At 42.4% G+C, this 19,402-nt stretch overlaps 1 protein-coding gene across 3 annotated transcripts in view; it reads left to right on the top strand.

Moving 5' to 3' along the window:
* Positions 1-19,402, top strand: part of cdh8 (cadherin 8) — a 238,235-nt gene that overhangs the window by 153,788 nt on the left and 65,045 nt on the right. The window contains exons 1-2 of one of the 3 annotated variants that reach the window (XM_058629145.1): positions 2,892-3,202; positions 5,749-6,264. In XM_058629145.1, coding sequence (XP_058485128.1) covers positions 6,007-6,264 — 258 coding nt within the window. In that variant the 5' untranslated portion in view covers positions 2,892-3,202; positions 5,749-6,006. Of the gene's footprint in view, positions 1-2,891; positions 3,203-5,748; positions 6,265-19,402 lie in introns of those variants that run through there. The other 2 variants (XM_058629143.1, XM_058629144.1) reach the window with 2 other exon arrangements.

The following is a 19,402-nucleotide window of genomic DNA, read 5'->3' on the forward strand; positions in this document are numbered from 1 at the left end:
TTGACAGCCCCTCACCTTCTCCCTACACCCCGAACTGCTTCATGAGGAACATGTGATGAAGATTGAGAGGAATGCTGAAAGCAGTAAGGAAATTAGCCAAAATTGAGACGACATTCTTGGTCACTGACAGAATGTAGTTACCATTAAGAAAAATAGACTTGACTTTTGGTAGTTTATCGTATAAGAACTGCAGAGACGAAAGGTTTTTGTGTTCATTCTAGTCTCTGAGATGAGAATTAGTAATGGGAAACTAACACATTTGCAGTCCTAGCCCAGCACCAACTTTCTGCTAATAAGACAATGACGAGACACTATATCGTTTTAGATATTCATTTATTTTTGTCATGAACAAATTGAATGTGTTTCCGATTGTCAGCTGACAATATCGATAATAATCTTGCTGCATTTGTTCCCCCCTCACAGTTCGTATAATACAAGCTGAGATGATCTTGAGTCATGAGCTGAGTCTTCCTGGAAAGATTAAGCTCGTGGTCGTACAGCGGGGAGTAGGGGTTCACCAGTGAGGACAGCAATGAAGGACACGAAAATAAAACTAATGACGGAACATTGAGCTAAAAACAGTTTACGCTTGTTTAGACTGTGATACCTTCAAGGCAGACTGCTTATCAAGAATGAGTGCAACGTGCTGAGTTGGAAATTTTGCCAAATTAGGGCACAGGGGCCACGTTGGTGGGGTTATTTACATAAATGTGTCTTTGAGGATTTTTACTCACAGACCTGAGAATATCCCAGTGTGAATATCCGTAGGTTTGTGCTTCAAATGATTGGACAGCAGACAAATAACATAGAAAAAAATTGAAAAAGCAGGCAGTGAAATCTCCACGTGTAACAGTCCCTGTGGTGGTGGTGCTCGTTGGAGCTTCAGAGGTGTCCGTGGTGCTCACTCTGTGATTAATACCACTGACAAAGCAGTAACTAATGATCGATTGAGGATGCATGGGTTCTCAAGACCATTTCCCCTTCACTTACTTTGCCTTTTACAAAGCCATCTGATATTTGAACACTGGCAGGGGCCATGGCAGCGAAATAAATCACTAATTTAAAGCTGGAAAGTTCTCATTCAAACATAGCTCCTCCCACTGGAATGTATTTGATTCTAAATGATTTGATATTTTCAGAGTTACCCGTTAATGCTGCTTTTATCCTATACATTTAAAAGAGAACAGCATGAATTAGAACGGCGCCAACATGTTTGATGACAGGCTACTCTATATTATAAAGCGTGAATTCTGGCTGTTACTTTGACACATTGTTGTAATGCATATCTGTGAGACAGAGTGAGCGACATTAGACTGGATCTAAAGAGTAATTATACCATGCCGACAATATCGCTTACTGTCATGCATTTTTTTGTCTGTTTAATTTAATGTGAAATAGCATTGAATTAACTCCAGTGCTCCGTGAGGAGTTTGTTTTTATAGATTTAACTCTGTCCACACATTCCCAAACCTTCAATGAAATGATCATTCATACTGAGCAGGAGAAACTCAACATTTACAGGCTAATGTATTATGCAGCAGAAGCTTTTAAGAAAGATGATTGGAGAATTCCCATCTGAAACACAGCTGCAGTATCAAAGTCAGTGTGGGAGGAATATAAATGGTGCAGGAATAAATAATGGCAGACTAAATGTTTTCGCTAATTAGGATCTCTGACGCCCGGGTCAAAAGGCTTCAACCAGGCAAACGCCTGAAGTTGTGTTGTTTTAAGGTGGGAAGGTGGGAACAACATGCTCTTAATCAAACTGTCACTCTTCAACCAGGACTAATTGCTGTATGCTGGATACATGAGGTGGTGTGAGAGTGACATCACTGGAACAAAGGGTGGGGGAGGCCGACTTCAATGCTTAAATGATTCATAAATGTGTGTATATGTGCACTTCTACCTTTTTAGGACCTTGTTTGGACCTGTAATCATCACAGGGACCAAACCTTGTCCTAATGAGTCTAATGAGAACCTGATTTCTGAGGAACTGGTCAAGTTTAGGGCTAATGTGGTTAGGTTAAAGTTGGGATTAGGTGATACCTGGTAATGTTTTAGGTTAGGGATAAGGCTATGTTTATGTTCTCCAAATAAATTGAACTCAATGCAATGTCCTAAGATGAATAGCTGTGCTAACCTCTGTATGTGTGTGTGTGTCATCCAGAATGCTGATCATCCTCTGCTGATAAGTGCTGCTCCCCAAAGGCCTCTGCCTGCCTCGCTGCTGCCAACTAGCTACACAAACACTAGAGGGCTCTCTCCGCGGAAGGACAGCATGGGTTTCCCCTGTCTGCTGTCACTCATATAATCTTCCTGCACTTGCAACAGACACATACACACTCACATTTCATCTGTGGATTGATGAACATGACCTTTTCACTAACTGCCTTAATACGACCTGTGTAACTTTTTCCCCAGCTACTTGTCATTTCTGTCACAGTGGTTCCTCTCCTATGCATTCATATATCAAGGATATAAATCAAATAAACCACAGGTGTCTGTGTATGAGGGAGAGGGAGGACGCCTGACTGGGTTTTTTTTTTTTTTTTGTATTCCATCGTGCCAACAGAGCGCAGTGCATGTGTGTGTGTGTGAGTATCTGTTTCTTGCTTAACCATATCAAATGACAGGTAAATGAGCTTTCCCAGCCGATACAATTTCATCTCACCAATAATCGAGAGAAGTGCAGACCAACCACTGAGTTTTCCTCAACAAAGAGAAGAGTTAGAGTGGAAAAAAAAAAAAAAAAAAAAAACCTACAGCACACATGAGATTTATTTTTTGTACCTGCACTCACCACTGTCATATCTACAGCGATAGCGATGTGAAACAATAACCTCTGCGTGTCCGTTTCGGTGTGGAGCAGCGTGCATTCATTTGTGCGCCTGTTGAGCCGCGCACATCAAACCATGTGAGCGCAGTGGAGGGGAGGCTCTTTTCGCCACCGCGCATCTCTCCTCCATCTCCTCCTCACTTTTCCAGTCAGCCAGCAAGCCTGTCGGAGCTCCCACCTGAAACCTCACACACTGTCACTCCGTCTTGACATATTGCAGGAAGGATTTCTAGCCTCTCGCCTTTGGCACATTTTTCTGTCGCCTCGAATGAAATCCGGTGGACTTTTTCTTTTTTTTTTGCGTATTTTGAAGGAGGGAAAAATGGTGAAATGATGCAGCAGAGGAGAAGGATGCAAGTCTCACGAGTAAGTGTAGCCCACCATTATAATATACAAACCTAACAGATTTTACTGTCGTATAGTAAAGCTGTATGGCGAGGAGAGGGACAGGGTTTACACTCTTTTTCTGTCGCGGGGCTAAAGTGCATCTTCTCCGGCGCGTTTGCAAGAGCGTATATTATTTGGAGCGGCACGGTCTATACCCGAAAGGTCTGCAACTTAAGCTGCCTCCTTTATTCACATTTCACTGGGCTCTGTCAGCGCTGTAAGTCCCGCACATCAGCATATGTATACATTTAATAGGGTAGGTTTTCTGTCAGTGGCATTGCTTATGCGCTCTTGTGCCACAGGTAATGCACCGAGATGGACTGACTGACTTTTTTCACCCTCACAGTTTTTCACCCTTACAGGGTGTAAAAAAAGAAAAAAGAAACTTCGGAGATAAGGCACATTTTGGGTTACTGTATCGGCAGAAGTGTAGAATGACGAGTGGCGGTCTTAAAGTTTGCGGAACCGTTCATGATTTTACAAGAAAAAACAAAACGAATGGCTCCAGTAACCTTGGACAGCTCCTCCGCTGACAGCGCTCGGTTTTCTGCTGAGACGTTTGCGCGGGCTGCCTCTGCTGAGGAGCTGTCCTTCCCTCTGTGGTGCTGAAAGCGCTTGCTTACGCACAGCTGTGACTTAATAATGCACCGAAAAGCGGGAGAGAAATATCACAATTTCGTGCCAGTGCTGGGTTTTTACATTTTTTTTGAATTTTTTTTTGAATTTTAATAGGTTTATAATTCCTTCTTATGCAATTTTACCTATATGCATAAAAATATGTACACACACACACATATGTATATGTATATACTGTATACATATACATATATATATATATTTATTTATTTTTTATTTTTTTATTTTTTTGTTAATATCGTTAAAGTCCTCAGGTCGTTGCCCAGAGTTGGAGAGTGGCACGGTCACTCGGATCTCTCCGCACTTTATGATGTTGCAGCTGCCTTCAGGTGGAATACGTTTCAGCTTATTGTCCTTGGAATTGCAATGCTGGAACAATGTAATACTTCACACCGCTAATGGCTACAGTGCGCGTGGTGGAAAAGTTCTCAGAACTAACACTGAACACACGTGCTGAAAGCAAACCACTGTCCAGCTGCATTAGCTTTTAGTTGAGGACAACTCAAAGCCACGCTCTTACGTCTGTGTCTGTTTTTTTTTTATTCATTATTTTAATTTATTGTTTATTGTTTGTGCACTGTGAACGATGCATCTTATTGCGTGTTGTACACTGAAACTATCGAGCTGATGAGAAGGAAGTGTTGTTTTTTTTGTTTGTTTTTTATTTTTATTATTTTTTTAATAAAGGTCACAATTGACATTAGGTTCACTCAGTCTTATTTCATTTGGTTATTTATTTTGATGATGTATATTATTTAAATGCATGCCAATATATGCAACATAACATAATAATACATTTTTGATTTAATGAACACCTTTTCAAAAATTGTCTCCTCAGGATCACTGTATCAGTGAGCTGCAGCACTGTTGACATTGTAGAGGGCACCTACAAGCAGCCTGTCGTTTTGAGGCTGAAATTATTGCTTGCATGTATATATGCATGTACGCATGACGATTGTAACAAGATATTTCATTCAAACCACACTGTCAAAAATATTAATAATAAAGAAGATGTAATTGTTCAACATCTTTCCAGTATAATCCAGAGAACAACAGATTAGACCAAGGCAATCTGATGTTGTGGGCTGAATAGCCTCAGACTACAGACATGCCCATTTCTTCTTCATCTTGAGGAGGATAATAAAAAAAAAAAAAGAGGAGAGTAATCAGGGGCCACGGTGTTCTGGGGAAAATCATTGACAGTGCAGACAGATGTGAAGTATTTACAGCCTAAGCGAGGCAAAAGCTGTATTTACAATTTACATGTTACACAGCAGTGGAGCAAAAGTCAAATGTGCTCTCCTGAGCTAAAATGTGAACACACTTTTATAGTCCAACCCGCGTGTCCCTCAATGAGAGTGCACCTGTGTGTGTATGTGTATGGCATTACTTTGTGTGTGTGTGTGTGTGTGTGTGTGTGTGTGTGTGTGACTTGGAATTATTTTTGCACTGATGTTTCCCTATTTTCTTGATTGAACAGCTGATACTCCCCAATGCTTTAAGTTCATCATGTTCTTGGCACATGTTCATGGTCAAATCATCGTCTCAATCGAACAGTCTGGCAATGATCATCATTTTTAACACATTCTTCCTGGATACAGTGCTTTCAGCTCCTTGGTTTGTTCTCTGACCTTTGACCTTTACCATTATAATTTCACTTCCATTATGGCTACAGCTCATTTGACATCTTGACTTATTTTCCTAAAACAAGATTTCATGTCTTGCTTTTTAAAAATCCCTTTTTTTTTATCTTATTATATTTTTGTTTTTCTGTCTGTCTTGTCTGATTGGTTTTAAATGTTTTATTTTCCCTCCCCCCCCCCCACCTCCTGACAAACCCTTACAGGACTTTAAAAACCAACTAACAAATTGTGATTGCTCTTTTACAGGTCTCCCTCTCGGAATAACACCAAATGGATGCTGCGCTGAGCGCCTCAGCCCCCTAACCAAACGCTATGGAGGCATACCATGCAAGTGACCTTTATCACACCATGAATGCAAGCTCTGCCATTCAAAGAGGACACAAGTAACCTTTTCTTGTTATCTGAGGAGCTGTTGATCTTAATTCAGGAGGGGGTGAGACAGCGAGTGAGAGAGAAGAGTCTCATAAAACAAATAAACAAACAAACAAAACATACAACGGCAGCATGCCAAAGTGGTCCGAGGAGATGCTCATGGATCTGTGGATGTCCTTGCTGCTGCTGTGGATTACGTGTGTTCCCTGTGTGTCTACGACTCTTATCATTGGCCAGTCCAAAAGTATACAAGCTGGTGGGTCCGCAGCAGTGGCGAGCCGTCTTGGCGAAGGACAAAGATTACTGAGCCGTGCCAAGAGAGGATGGGTTTGGAATCAAATGTTTGTGTTGGAGGAATTCTCTGGACCCGATCCAATTCTGGTTGGCAGGGTGAGTGCTGTGATTGTCAGCATTATATTAAGCTCGCTTATCATGTGGAAACATTAATTCGGCCATTTGAATGCTCCCACCATTTTTTTTTCTTCCCATGGGCTGTGGGAGGGTTTTGGTTGTCAAGGGGAAACGGAGATATGGGAACAAGAGAAAGGCAAGTTATGTGTGTTTCTTTGTGTGTGTGTGTGCGTGTGTGTGTGGGTGTGTGTGTGTTTCTTTGTGTGTGTGTGTGTGTGTGTTTGTGGGGAGAAACAATTAAACTTGCTACAAATATAGACAGTGACACGTTTTCCTGTTTTGGATGTCCAAGAAACTTTACAACATGGATTTTCATGTTCGTTGTTGTTTTCTTTTTTAAACAAAATGCAGATTTATGACAGCAAACACTCCCCCATCCTTTTCTTCCCACATAGGCATGACTTAGTGTAAGATAGGGCTGTTTAAGCGACCATCGCGGCTCTAATTCTGCGGCTGTGGGCCACCTGCTCCCTGGCCGGAGTGGAAGTGTCAGGCATGTTTCTGGGGACGAGGAGGCTGATGACCAGCCCGGCCAAAGCAGGTTGTTCACAGCTCATTGCTGGGACTCACCTGGGCAGAGTCAGCATGGCAGCAATGTTCACCTCCCTCCCTCTAGAATATCACCCAGCCACTCTGGCATGGACAGGAATGCAGGCCATCAAGCACAATATTTGAGCTTGTTCACTAAGAGGTTTTGCAAACATTGTTTTGGTGGCTAATATTTGATAATTGGTGGGTATGAGACACAATACCATTGTTTTGTTTTTTTAAATTCACCTGTCAGCACTTGGAAAAAAAAGGCAAGATTTTTTATTCCACAAGAAACATAATTTACATGTGGCCAAGTTTATATTTTAAACATCACTACTTATTCTTCTTTGTGCCACCATGTGGGAGTTTCACGGGTGTTTTCTAAATACCATACAAACACAAAAATGCTGTTAGGTAATACATATTTTTTTCGAGTGAGTCAATCTCTGCAAGATTTGACAATGGCTGCTCATCAGAATGCTGGAACAAACACTCACAAGGGCCACAATGAGCAGATTTGAGCTTGGTATTTGAAGGTTAGATTGCAGGTGTGAGATACTGAGCTTTAATGATTTGACAGCCACACTGTAATTTATTCATATATATATATATTTAACCTTCCTTATAAATAAGAAGACAACGTTTTGATGAATGGAGAATTAATGCTTCACAGTCATAAGGCAAGCGAGAGAGTAGGAGCACACTGACAATGGAGTTTGGAGTTTTGCACCTTTGCTCTAAATGTGCTGTGTGCCTCTGGCTGGAGCATGGAGTGTTCTGCAGACTGTCAACAGACAATCGGTGGCACAGAATCAAGCTGTTCTCATTCATGAAGGAAATATTCTGCAGCAAACTTGAGAATGGATATTGGGTCATTTATAGGTGCAAGCACTTTTCCGTTGAAGGACAATATGAGGTTTCGGAAGCAGGGTGGTGTTAAGCAGGCAGCAATGGGTGAGACAAATGCGGCTAGCCTTTTGTGAGGTGATGATGATGGGTTGTGTTCACTGCAAGGTTAAGTGCTCATGAGTATGCCTGGCAGAGCTAAGATAAGTCCTATGTTAAACCAAGATGGGACTGTATTGGTTGTAAGAATATAAATTGTTCATCCTGTCAGTCTCTCTGACTATTTTTTTTTTCTCCTTTCTCCGTGTTTCTCATACTTAATGAAGAAATGAATCAAATGGGTGGGAGGTGTGATTAAAATGGGTCAAACAGATCTCTGTCTATATTCCTCTTCTGTGTGAGGCCGCATGCATCTGTGGTTGTGGGCTGATCGTCAAGGAAGGTCGGGCCAAAACTGGAATCTTTCCATCCCATAGTTTTCGTAATTTTTTATTGCGGGTGCCCTCTGAGGTTTATTATAGTTGCATCCCCAATCTGTGTCACTGACCGGGCTCCCCTCAACTACACCAACACTGGGACTTTGAGTGAGAGATAGTGTTAATGAAAGGGACGGAGAGAGATTGTGCCATCGATTTTTAACGGTGCGCCATTCTCAGTGTTCCCTCTCAGCAGACTATTAGCATAAATGTCGGAAAGCGGGAGGAAGGAGGGTGAGGGAAGGAAGGAAGAGGTGGGGAAGAGTGAGAAGGATGACCACAAGTCGTGACAGCACCCTTCCCTTTTGCTGTTCTTGTTCTGCACATTGTTTCGTGACATTGTGATTCATTGAGTGTTGTGTTCGTCAGCCCCCGTCAGTCCCGGGGAGGCAGGCATGCGGTACCTGTTAAAGTGAAGCAGAGGAGACAGCTGTGAAAGCTTGTTGCTCAGCTGTAGCTCAGAATGAACATTGTGTTGGAAGGGATTTTAGGATTACTCATCATGAGCCAGAGACGGTTCAGAAATAACCACTAATTAGCAATTGTGAAGGTAGATAGGCCGGAGCACATCGTTCACAGAGACTCACACAGATGTAGGTGATGCATGTTTTCCCATTGTTCACTAGTGGGATACGGCACTCGAGCAGGTCAAGACTCTCGTGCAGACCACTGCAAGGCAAGGCAAGGAGAGGGTAATTGTAGGTAAAGCAGCTCTTGAGCTGCCATTACACGACTGTAATGGAAAACGTGTGGCCCAAGTTTTAAAATTAAATGAGTTCTAGATCTAAAGTGACTGGAATCTCTTTTCTTCATTTTGAACTTTCTGCGATACGTCAGCTCCCGAAAAAGTTTAGCATTTTCCATCAAAGTCATTTCAATTATTCAAACAGCAACTCATTTAAATCAGGCCATTAAAGACAAAACATTGCCTCTGAACAAAAGACAGACAGTGAACAAATTGTTGTTTTTGCACCAAAGAGAAATCAGAATGTGTTTTCTTTGTAGAGCAAGACAGACTGGTGACAAGTTAGTGAAGAAATGTCTCACTGCCTTGGACGTTACTTTTCCACACTCCTTTACCTCCCTCACATCAGCTTGCATATGATGTGTAATAATGATGGATTGAATGGAATGAAGTCCTTTGAATTGTAATGCAGATGTGGTAAATTGACTGATCCCTCATCCCATTGCCAAACACTTTAATCTGCCACAGCTTCGTATGCGTTTTTCCACAGAGGGAATTGATAATCAACCATTAATATTCATCAATTCAGGCTGAACTGCAAGATTGCAAAGAACTGACAGTGACACACAGAGAAAAAAGGCTTTGATTATTGATTCAGAAAAGACAATAGATATGTTCGCTGGAGGAAAAATAATGTGCTTAAGGAAGAATACAAAGCTTCATTCCTCTAAACAAGCTGTTTGACAGGATTCCGAACAAGAATGGGCTCCATCATATCTGATAGGTGATGTAATGTAAGTCTGCAGGGTTTTTTCGCTCGCAGAGAAGGTCTTTTTGCAATATAAATAATGTCTTCGTACACACATACATTTTTCTACTGCCTCAAATGGTTCAATCCTTCTTTCAGCTTTTTCTTTACAGGTAGAGAGATCAGTTTATCTTCCCTGGTTCAGTGTAGTCATCGCATGAAGAACCTCTACTATATTTAACTACTGAATGGTGTTTGTGAAAACATCACAGCTTTTCCTTCTTTTTTTTTTTTTGATCTGGACCTGCGAACATCAGCTTTTATCTGAGATGATTTTCCCAGATCACTTCAGACCTTTTTGCTGCTTTTATCGCTTTCTACACTTTAGACTGCAAGTACAAGATGTGGGACATCGGTCTATAAATACTGATGCAAGCTGCTTCTGCTCAGCTGGATTGCCTTTCTCTGTCTCTGTTCCCTACCTCCACCTCTCCACCTCTCCAGCGCTCCCTGTGATGGGGTGATTATGGAGAGAGTGACTCTTGGGCCCATGTAAGCTCGCCTCCAAGGCTGATGGGGTATATTACGATGACGCTGTTAAAATTTCTCCCAGAGTTTGGCTGTAGCGATGCAAGGCACAGCTAAGGAGAGGTTTAGTCATGAATGGGTGAGACTCCCTAGTCCTGCCAGAACAACCCACTGTTGCTGGTTTACAGCACATCAAAGGCTGATCCCCCCCTCTTGACTGAGTCATGCTTACGTATCCTCTGATTAGCGAGGATCCCCAAGCTTAATCTGCATACACTCCAGCTCCAGGAATTGAGCAGATATAGGACTTGATTTTTGATTGATGGACGAGGAGTGGGAGTTAACGAGATTATTAGCCGAATTACTGCCTGTGATTGATAGCCATTATGACACACAAATTAGAAGAATTGGCTTGGGTATAATAAATTCTCGACTGTAGCGGATGTCAGACGCGAGTCCCCCCGTGCTTTATGCAAGAGGAAAAAGGCTGTCGTTAAATTCAGGAAAGGAAAGGCCCATCAAAGTTTGCTGGACCCAATTTCAATCCGTTTGGTTTCTCACACCCACAGCATCTCCTGGAATACAGCTCTGTAATCCCTCTTCAGGCAGCACCACAAACATCCATATTGAGCTGCAGTCGAGCAGCAGCAGCAGCTCCTCTGTCTCTCAGCCCTTAGATCTCCATTCCCTCCTCTTGTGTAATTTAGAAGAAGAAAAAAAAGAAACACACACTAACGCTTCTTTGTCCTCTGCTTCTTCCCCCACCCTTTCCTGCTCTGTTACTGCGTTCCTCTCTTCCCCTAAGGCTTACCTGTACAGTATATCACTGATGCCGGCAGGGCCATTATATCAATGGGCCATGGTCACACTCTCCCTCCTCCTTTCCAATCTCTTCCTGTGTCTGTCCCTCCCGGTCTGCAATAAAACACTGGGCCCAGCAGTGGCTCTGATAGAGCTGTGAGATCACATTAGTGCTGCCCTCGAAGAGCTTGACAGGTTGTCTACGGATTTGTGTTGTCATCCCGGTTCCCATTAACAAACTGTGTTATGTGTGTGTGTGTGTGTGTGCGTGCGTCATACAGCACGGTCCACATGGGAGTGTTGCGGATCAGATTGAGATGAGCAGACACAGCCATGGATGGAGCATATTTAGACACGAGGGCTATATGGGCAACAGTAAATACAGCATATCCACGAGGGTTTATAGCTGGTGAGTCTTTGCAAACATTTGCAGGGGTGTCAGCATGGCCATATTTGTGAAAGATTCCTCACTAAAGTGCAGTATCTGTGTTATAAGTAGAAATTGCAGTCTCACATCTGTGGTATTTCATATTTACAGGTTACCACCTCGCTGACATTATTACTTTTCCAGCAAATGCATTGGCACTGCATGTATCCTAAGTGTTATTGCTAGGTATTTCTTTAACCACTCTGTCAGTGATCATTTAATGCAGTGAACACTGACAGTTTGCCATTGGCAGATGTGTCAATTGTCAGATATTGCTCATTCTATTTCTTTCTTTACGTGTTTTAAATCACTTCTGAACACGAGGCAGATTACAAGCCCCCGTCTTGCCCGGCGACGGCCCTGCACTAAATCACATAGTGTATTTTCATGAGGGAGATGAAATCATGTTTCTGTTCTGTGTTCAGTGAATCATAAGGAGGCACATGACGCGTCTCGTCCGCCATCCCTGTAAGCTCTCCTGTGTACATGCATCAGCTGCAATAATAATTTAACAGGAAAGCACATCCATTCACACGGCTTCAGAGTCCCTGAGCAAAATAACAAGCTTGCTGCCATCACTCACATCTGTGGCTCAGAATCATTAAATCCATGTTGTACAGTGAATAGCTCACATGGGGGCCTGCTTTCCTGAGCTTCTACATCAGTGGTAATTCAAAGCAAATGGCCCATTTGTGGTTTCACCTTGGACTGCATCGCCAAGATTACCTCTTTCCCATGTCAGTGTTTGTCAGTCAGTGGTGTCAAAGTCTTAGAGTGCAAATCATTAAGTCGAACTCTCCTTCTCTTCCTCTAAACTGCTTTCCTTCCTCCCCCTCCTCTCCTCTGCCTGCCCTCGTGCTCCCTGGGTTGGCCTGGGCTGGATGTGCGGAGGTAGAGCGCTTAGCAGGCTAAATTTTCTGGCACTCTGCCTTGAACTTTGCTCTAACTCATTTATAGGAATTAAAGCAGCTCACCTCAAAAGCATGGCTTGTGTGCTACTTTGGCTAGATTAGTGTAGTGTGTTTTTTTAAAATAAGGGAGTACTTTTTGTTTGGATGATACATGTTTCGCAGCAGCGAGAGACGCATGCACAGGCGTAATCCCCTTGGCTTTTGTGCTATGCTGACATTTAGATGATTGTTGATTTCTCAGACAAAACGCCAGCTCATGTGTAATCACAATTTCAGCAGGCTGTAATAGATGACAAAATGAAGGTAAAATTAAAGAGCCTGGTGTCGGGCATTTCTTCTTACTTACTGAATCTGTGGCATTTTCAGTCAAACACTGCTGGCCAACCAGTGAATGAGGTTACAGTTGTTCAAATCTGATTATTCAAATCAAAAGATTATGATTATCTGAAACCTGCTAATTTGCCCTTGCCTCTTATATCGTGGTTGCAGGCACAAGCCACAGCAGCAGCAGCAGTAGCAGCAGCAAAGCAAAGATTCCAGTTTCCTTGTGCCAGTGTGCTCTTGTGGGCTCAGTGTTTGGCTCAACTCCCTGGGCGGCTCCTCTCCTAGTGTATATATGAAATGCTGCACGCAGCTGCAGGCGGCTTATCCCTGTGCCTCTGCTCCCATGCACGTCCCATCAGCCAAACTGGGACTGCTGGAGTAATCTTGTTAGGAATGGATGTTGTTATTGTGCGAGTGTACTGTATGTGCATTTGGCTGCATGGATAGGAAGAAACAATGGGGAGAGAGTTTTGGATGGAGGGGGAGTGCTGCAAGTGCCTATTTCTGGCACTTAAAAGATGACAGTCTTCAATCCTCTTCCTCCGCCTCCTGACTTTCCTTCTCCACTCCTTCCTTGCATCCTCCCATTTCAACAACATAATAACAACACAGCAGCCTCCGTAAACAGTGGATGTGACATTTATTTAAAAATCAGTGTCTTTTCCTATAACTGGTTTAAAAGATTATAATTATCATCACTATACCGAGCAGAAGACAGTTGAGTGCTCACCTCAATCGCTGAGTTGACAGTAAAAAAAAACAACAAAACAACAACAATGGCTCCATTCAGCATGGTTCTCTCTCTCTTTTCACTCTCTCTCATTCTCAATGCAACCGTTCTAAACTCTGGTATCTGTGTGCTAACAGACTGTGGCATTGACCTTTCTCACAAATGAATTCTTTTGGTTTAATGATCCCTTCTGCAGGAAGAACAAAAAAAGCTGAAATAAAAGCCAAGGGAGGAGAGTGGGTACATAATTGGGCAACACCCACACTCAGAGCATACCTGTGGAGACACCTGTATCCCTCTAATAATACCTCTTCCTTGTATTTGTCTCTCCAAGGAACTTATGAGACATCCAGCCTCGGCCTCATAAATGAATTAACTTCAAGGGAAGAAAAAAAAAAAAGTCAGGATGTAACACTGGATGTAACAACTAGGATAGCAAAGACACACATGTCTTTGTGTATGTGAAAGAGACACTCTTTTTTTTTACTACTCCAATATTTGATTATTTCTTCTTTTTCCCCCCCTATCAGATCAGAAAAGAGGGTGTAATGTGGAGAAGAGGGGGGTGCATAAAAAATTCAAAACGTTATAATATAAAATCCAGATGAATTATGAATGCTTAATGGGAATCAGGGCTGAGCGTGCAGGATGTTGAAATTGTTCTCAAAGAATCCACGGAGTATGCAAGCCATGTGCACAATGAGGGACACAGCACGTTATATTGTGTTTCTCTCAGCTGCTCTCTCCTCTCTCGATGGCAACAGAATGAGGTGTTCAGGGACACTCAGCGGAGGATGCCAGAAACATGTGACAAGCTTTTAGAGGCTAGAAGCTGTCTGTTATCGAAGTCTAGTTAATTGCCTTTATCCTGGCCACCGCGGCGTGTTGTTCTGCTCGTGGACTGGACATGCACTGATGGTCTATCTGATAAAATATTAACAAATCTTTGCTAACACTCGGCCTCCTCTATTGTCTTTTAATAAAATGCAGAGCTTCAAGTAAAAAGGGGGGGGGGGAAAAAAGTTTCCTATTATAAATAATAGAACATCCAGTTAGTATAATGCAAAAACAGATGAGTTTGATGAAAGGCTGAGCTGCTGGATATTAGGGGCGTGTGAACAGTTCGTGATCAAAGTATTTGACTGTAGCAGTGCTGTGCAGTTCTATTGCTCAACATTTGATGATGAATATTTCGGCATACCACCGCACACTCGCACCCATGGCAGCAGAAGGCCGATATTTGCCCCCTCCGCGCCCTACTGTGAACATCATACTTAATATATAAAGTAAGTTGATACAAGCGTAGTATATAGCTGCTGTTATGCACCATTACCAATTAAGCACCTTTGGAATATTTGTGCTGTATAGTTTGTTTCTTCTCAGAAAGTGGAAATCTACTTTGTTGATGGCAGTGATTCCTGCTCGTTCCAATTCTGGCACATAAAACACCTGCTGAGTCACTGGCACCAATGGAATTATATTTGTAACTACAGGAGACAACTAATGGAAATAGCACATCCATTGCTGGCTAATAAATAAAATATCAGAACGAAAGCATTGTCAGTAAACTTTGGGAAAAGAGAAATCTACAACTTTTAAAGCTATATTGTTTGTTTCTACAACACCTTTGATCTAATTTGTTGAAATCCTCTTCATGTCAAAAAGCCATCAATCAATGTACTTATTTAGAAAAAGGCAAAAAATAGAGCTAACCACTGGCTGGAGTTACTGTCTGTCACTGAGCGGTCCGCTTAACCGTGCACTTACCTGCCCGCACCTCCTCAGTGATGGTAGCCAAACGTTGGTTCACAGACATCCACTACAGACAGTGATGTCCAGTGTTTTGGGGGCAGACCTCTTAAGAGAGGACCAAGAAGCAGGTGAGAGTAAGTGTAGCTTGCTTTTCCTACACTTAAAAAACCATTGATTATGTCTGAATGCATAAATTACTGTGTCAATGGAAAAAAAACAAAACATAAGCTGTTCCTGTTTGGGGTCAAAGGGAGCTGAAGGTGGCCTTATAGACTTGTTAATTTTAAAAGTGTTATGGTTATGGAGCAGTGACGTGCAGTCAATCTTGAAAAGAAAAAGAGAAGTTGATTATAAAATATAATACATTTTAATATTTGTCATCTGGTATGTATTCCGTATGCATCCAGTAATAAAAAAATCTTTACAATTAATAATGTCCCGTTCAAATACATGGAGGAGACGCGTCGTGAGGCAGCACCTTGCTGTGCCGCTCGGTGAGTAGTGTTATCCTATGGTAATACCTCACAAACAAATGTGTCGCTGTCCTTCTGTATATCCAAAATAAAACTAACGCGTTTAGGCTCGCAGATTAGTTATGAAACAGCAGAAAAAGTCACTCGGTGAGGCAAACAGTTACGCCTGACTCAAGGCAGAGGGCGCTGTGAGCAGGCATGGACTGGCCATCAGGTTGAGTTTCTTGAAGGACATTGAGCTCGTCCAATGAAAGCTCTCAGCCCTCCCCTCCCTCCTTATCCTCCCTCCTTCCTTCCGAGGTAATCAAATGTTGCTATTTGAGTTATGGCGTAACGGCGGAGTTGGAGCGAACGAACGAATTATGGATAAAAAGCGTAAGGGGGCGCTATCTATTTGCCGATACAACAAGTTCCTTTTTTTTTTTTTTTTTTTTTTTTTAAACAACTTTATTGAAATACAGTTACATTACAAAAGTGAAGAAAGAAACCGATACAACAAGTTCCGCGGGTGCAGGGCCGTCGGCGACGACGTCATCATCATCATTAAGTGCAGAAGCAGTCCCATCGAGTGCACCGGGGGCTGTCGGGGTGACACATGTGCAAGTATTCAGGTGGATTCAGAGGAGGAGGAGGACAGAGGAGAGAGGAGACCCACAAGACCCAGCAAGGACAAATTGAGGAGGTGTGTGTGTGTGTGTGTGTGTGTGTCTAACAATTGCATTTATAGCCTTTGTTTTCAAATAATACCATGAGTAGACTTGGTGTCCAACTTACTTGCCATAAAGTTATAGTGTGCAGGTGTTACAGCTTACAGTTATTATGTAATATTAGTGAAACATATGAGATGCATAACATTAACTCATTATCTGTTATCAATGGAATGATGTTTATAGTGCTCTTTTGGGTTAATTTCTATTTGTAAATCCGACAGTGCCTCACTAGCTATGAACCTCACCACTGTTATCGAGTAAGTATTAAAAATAAGTGCTTGATGCAATTGTCTCTTTTAAGAGAACACAGTTAATAATGCCATTTGAATGATGCACATAATTCAAAATCGATAAACTCCAAACTGTCCACAATACTGTCATGTGAATGAATTATTTTTAGATACTGAGCAGTGGAACTAAGAAGTAAAAAGACTTTAGATTTAACAAAAATTCAACGAGCCGTGTCTAAGCGGGAAACCCCCTCATGAGATGACTTCTAGCCTCCAAGAAGAGGAACGCTATGCCAAATGGCACCATGCCATTTCTTTTTTTTTGTTACATTCTGCGTTTCATCTGCATCGCGAAGCTGCATTGTTGCTCTTAGCTGAAGAGGAGCAGCTGCAGTGAGGCAGCAATATTTGAATGCCTCCTCAGATCTTTGAATGGTTTGCCATAGCCAGGAAATGACCTGGGCCAACCCCCAAAACCATTGTATCCTCCATCTGGATGGAAACAGACACGCAGGTCCTCATTTCCCTCCATCTCAATCTGTGGCACACTCCCGGTGTTAACAGAGCCAGCACCCGCTTGAATAACCACTTGCCAAGATGTGGCATGTTTATCAGTGTCTCGCTCCACACACACAGTACAGGCAGCCACATAAACACAGGCGCACGGGCAAACACACATTGTCTATGTATCTCATTGAGTGGCCAGATAAGAAAACATGACATTATCTGTTTTTGTGTGGCTGTAGGCCTGCGCACGCACATATGCACATGCATAGCCGTCGGTGCATGTGTGCACATAATATGTGCTAAATCTGTCTTGATGACCTTTTCTTCTTTCTTGATGCCCAGTTTTTGTTTTAATACATTGTGTGTGTGTGTGTGTGTGTGTGTGTGCGTGTGCGAGAGTGTGTGAGTGTTATTATTCTGGGATACGTAATTACCGCACCACAGCAGCACTCTGGCTCTTTATTAGTTTTCTGACTGGCCTTCCTTGTCACCTCTATGCAAGTGTGTGTGCCTGCATGCCTGCACTTCAGTGCGACTACTCTTTGTGTCTTTATTCTTATAGTCCTCAGTGTGTGATGTTGGTTTCATTTATATGCAGGTTTAACTCAACAACAACAACAATAATATGTATAATCTTATAGTTTTTATCCGGCTATTCATCCGCTTCTTAGATATGATCTCCAGGGATTCATAAAGGGCTTACACCCAGTCCAACACGCAGGCGAAAGTAGGATGGAGGGATTTAACGGAGCTAAAACACCCGAATGTGCTGTAATATATTAGAATTCCGATTGGATCGAGGAGGATTTCAGCACACAGCATGTGTGCTGAAATTTTCAATAAAAAAGTAGGAGCGGGATTCCTGTCTTTGTTGCATCACTAGAGCAGAGGGAGAATGCATGTCAAAAAGGTCTCTGTGCATACGTAATTGGATGGTGTTCTGCACGGGCTCAGCATTTGTCGATAAGGATCACACTACCCAGGTTTGACTCCGGGGATTAGGGCAAAGGCTGTTTGATCTCTGCGGTTTTGCATAAAAATCACACGTCTTCTGAATCCTGTGGCAAAGGAGCTGAGTTAGCTAATTGGGAGGTGCTGCCGCATGGATGGACTTACACTATAGCTTCATGTCGTGTCCTCGAGATGCCTTTGACTATGCCACAATTACAGTAAATCCGGAGAGCTGTGTTTATAATTCTTTCGCAGCAGAGAAGAACAGGAATATTTCAGTCATCAAGCAATCAAAGCTGTAACAATGCTTTCATCCATCCGTCCATTATCTAACGCTTTTGCTGTGCCAATCTCAGCTGGCATAGGGTGATAGGCGGGGTACACCCTGGACAGTTCACCAGTCCATCGCAGGACCACACATAGAGACAAACACCCATTCACTCTCACAGTCACACCTATGGACATTTTAGAGTGTCCAATTTACCTAATCACTACACCAACTGTGTGGCCTTACAATGCTTTCAGTGCAGACAAAAAAAAAGAACACTCACTACATTGTGTACAGTATACATAAGTGGAAAACAAGTTATTCTAATTACACCAGGAAATCACACTTTTTCATCAACAGAAACACGGTCAGCCTCAGCTGAGGCTTAAAGTGTATCCTGAGACACTTTAGAGCTGGATTCAGGGTCCCCAGTGACTACATTGGATCCACTCATACCTAAGCAGCCAACACAGCAGAAGCAGAGAGGGGGATGTGCCTGTTACGGAACATAATTGCTACTAATGACCATTAGGAGTTTGGTTTTCATCCTCCAGGGGCCGTAGAAAAGGCCTTTCGTCTTATCAGTTGATTGGAAACAAACAGACAAGGCCGGATCCTGCATATTAAGTAAACAGGGGGTTAGAATGGTGTTACTCTATCAGGGGAAAGCCTAATGGAGTGGCAGAGAGCTCATCCTTTGCTAATGTCTGAGCTGCAACAAATGGACGGCAACTCACAAACTTCTATGCCACTTGTCAAATGTTTTTTTTTTGTTGTTTTTTTTTGTTCAACCACAAGCTGAAAAACGACAGCAACAAAAAAATGTTGCACCAGTCTTTAGCTTCAGTGTATTTTCCTGCTTCTCACAGCAACAAAAAAAAGAAGCTGTAGACCTCTGTGTCGCTCTGTAGTAAAGACAGTTTTCCAGCAGCAGGGCTGGTAACCAACTGCCAGTGATGGCAGCAAAGTTGTTGTTTTTTTTTCCCCTCTGTGGAGTCATTTGCATTATGCAAATGAACAAATGATATGGATCTTCTACCCTCCGATGAACATTTTGCACAGCTATTTGCCAAGCAAGTAATTACTTATTGACACAATGATACACAGGAAATTGTGGCATAAAATAGCAATGTCATCTCATTGAAGTAGTGGCAAAAAAAATAACAAGAATAACAATAATAAAATTAGAACTCATCAGCTAAATGGACATGAGTTATGG

This window comes from Solea solea, chromosome 5 (assembly GCF_958295425.1).
Source record: "Solea solea chromosome 5, fSolSol10.1, whole genome shotgun sequence".
Lineage (NCBI taxonomy): Eukaryota > Metazoa > Chordata > Actinopteri > Pleuronectiformes > Soleidae > Solea > Solea solea.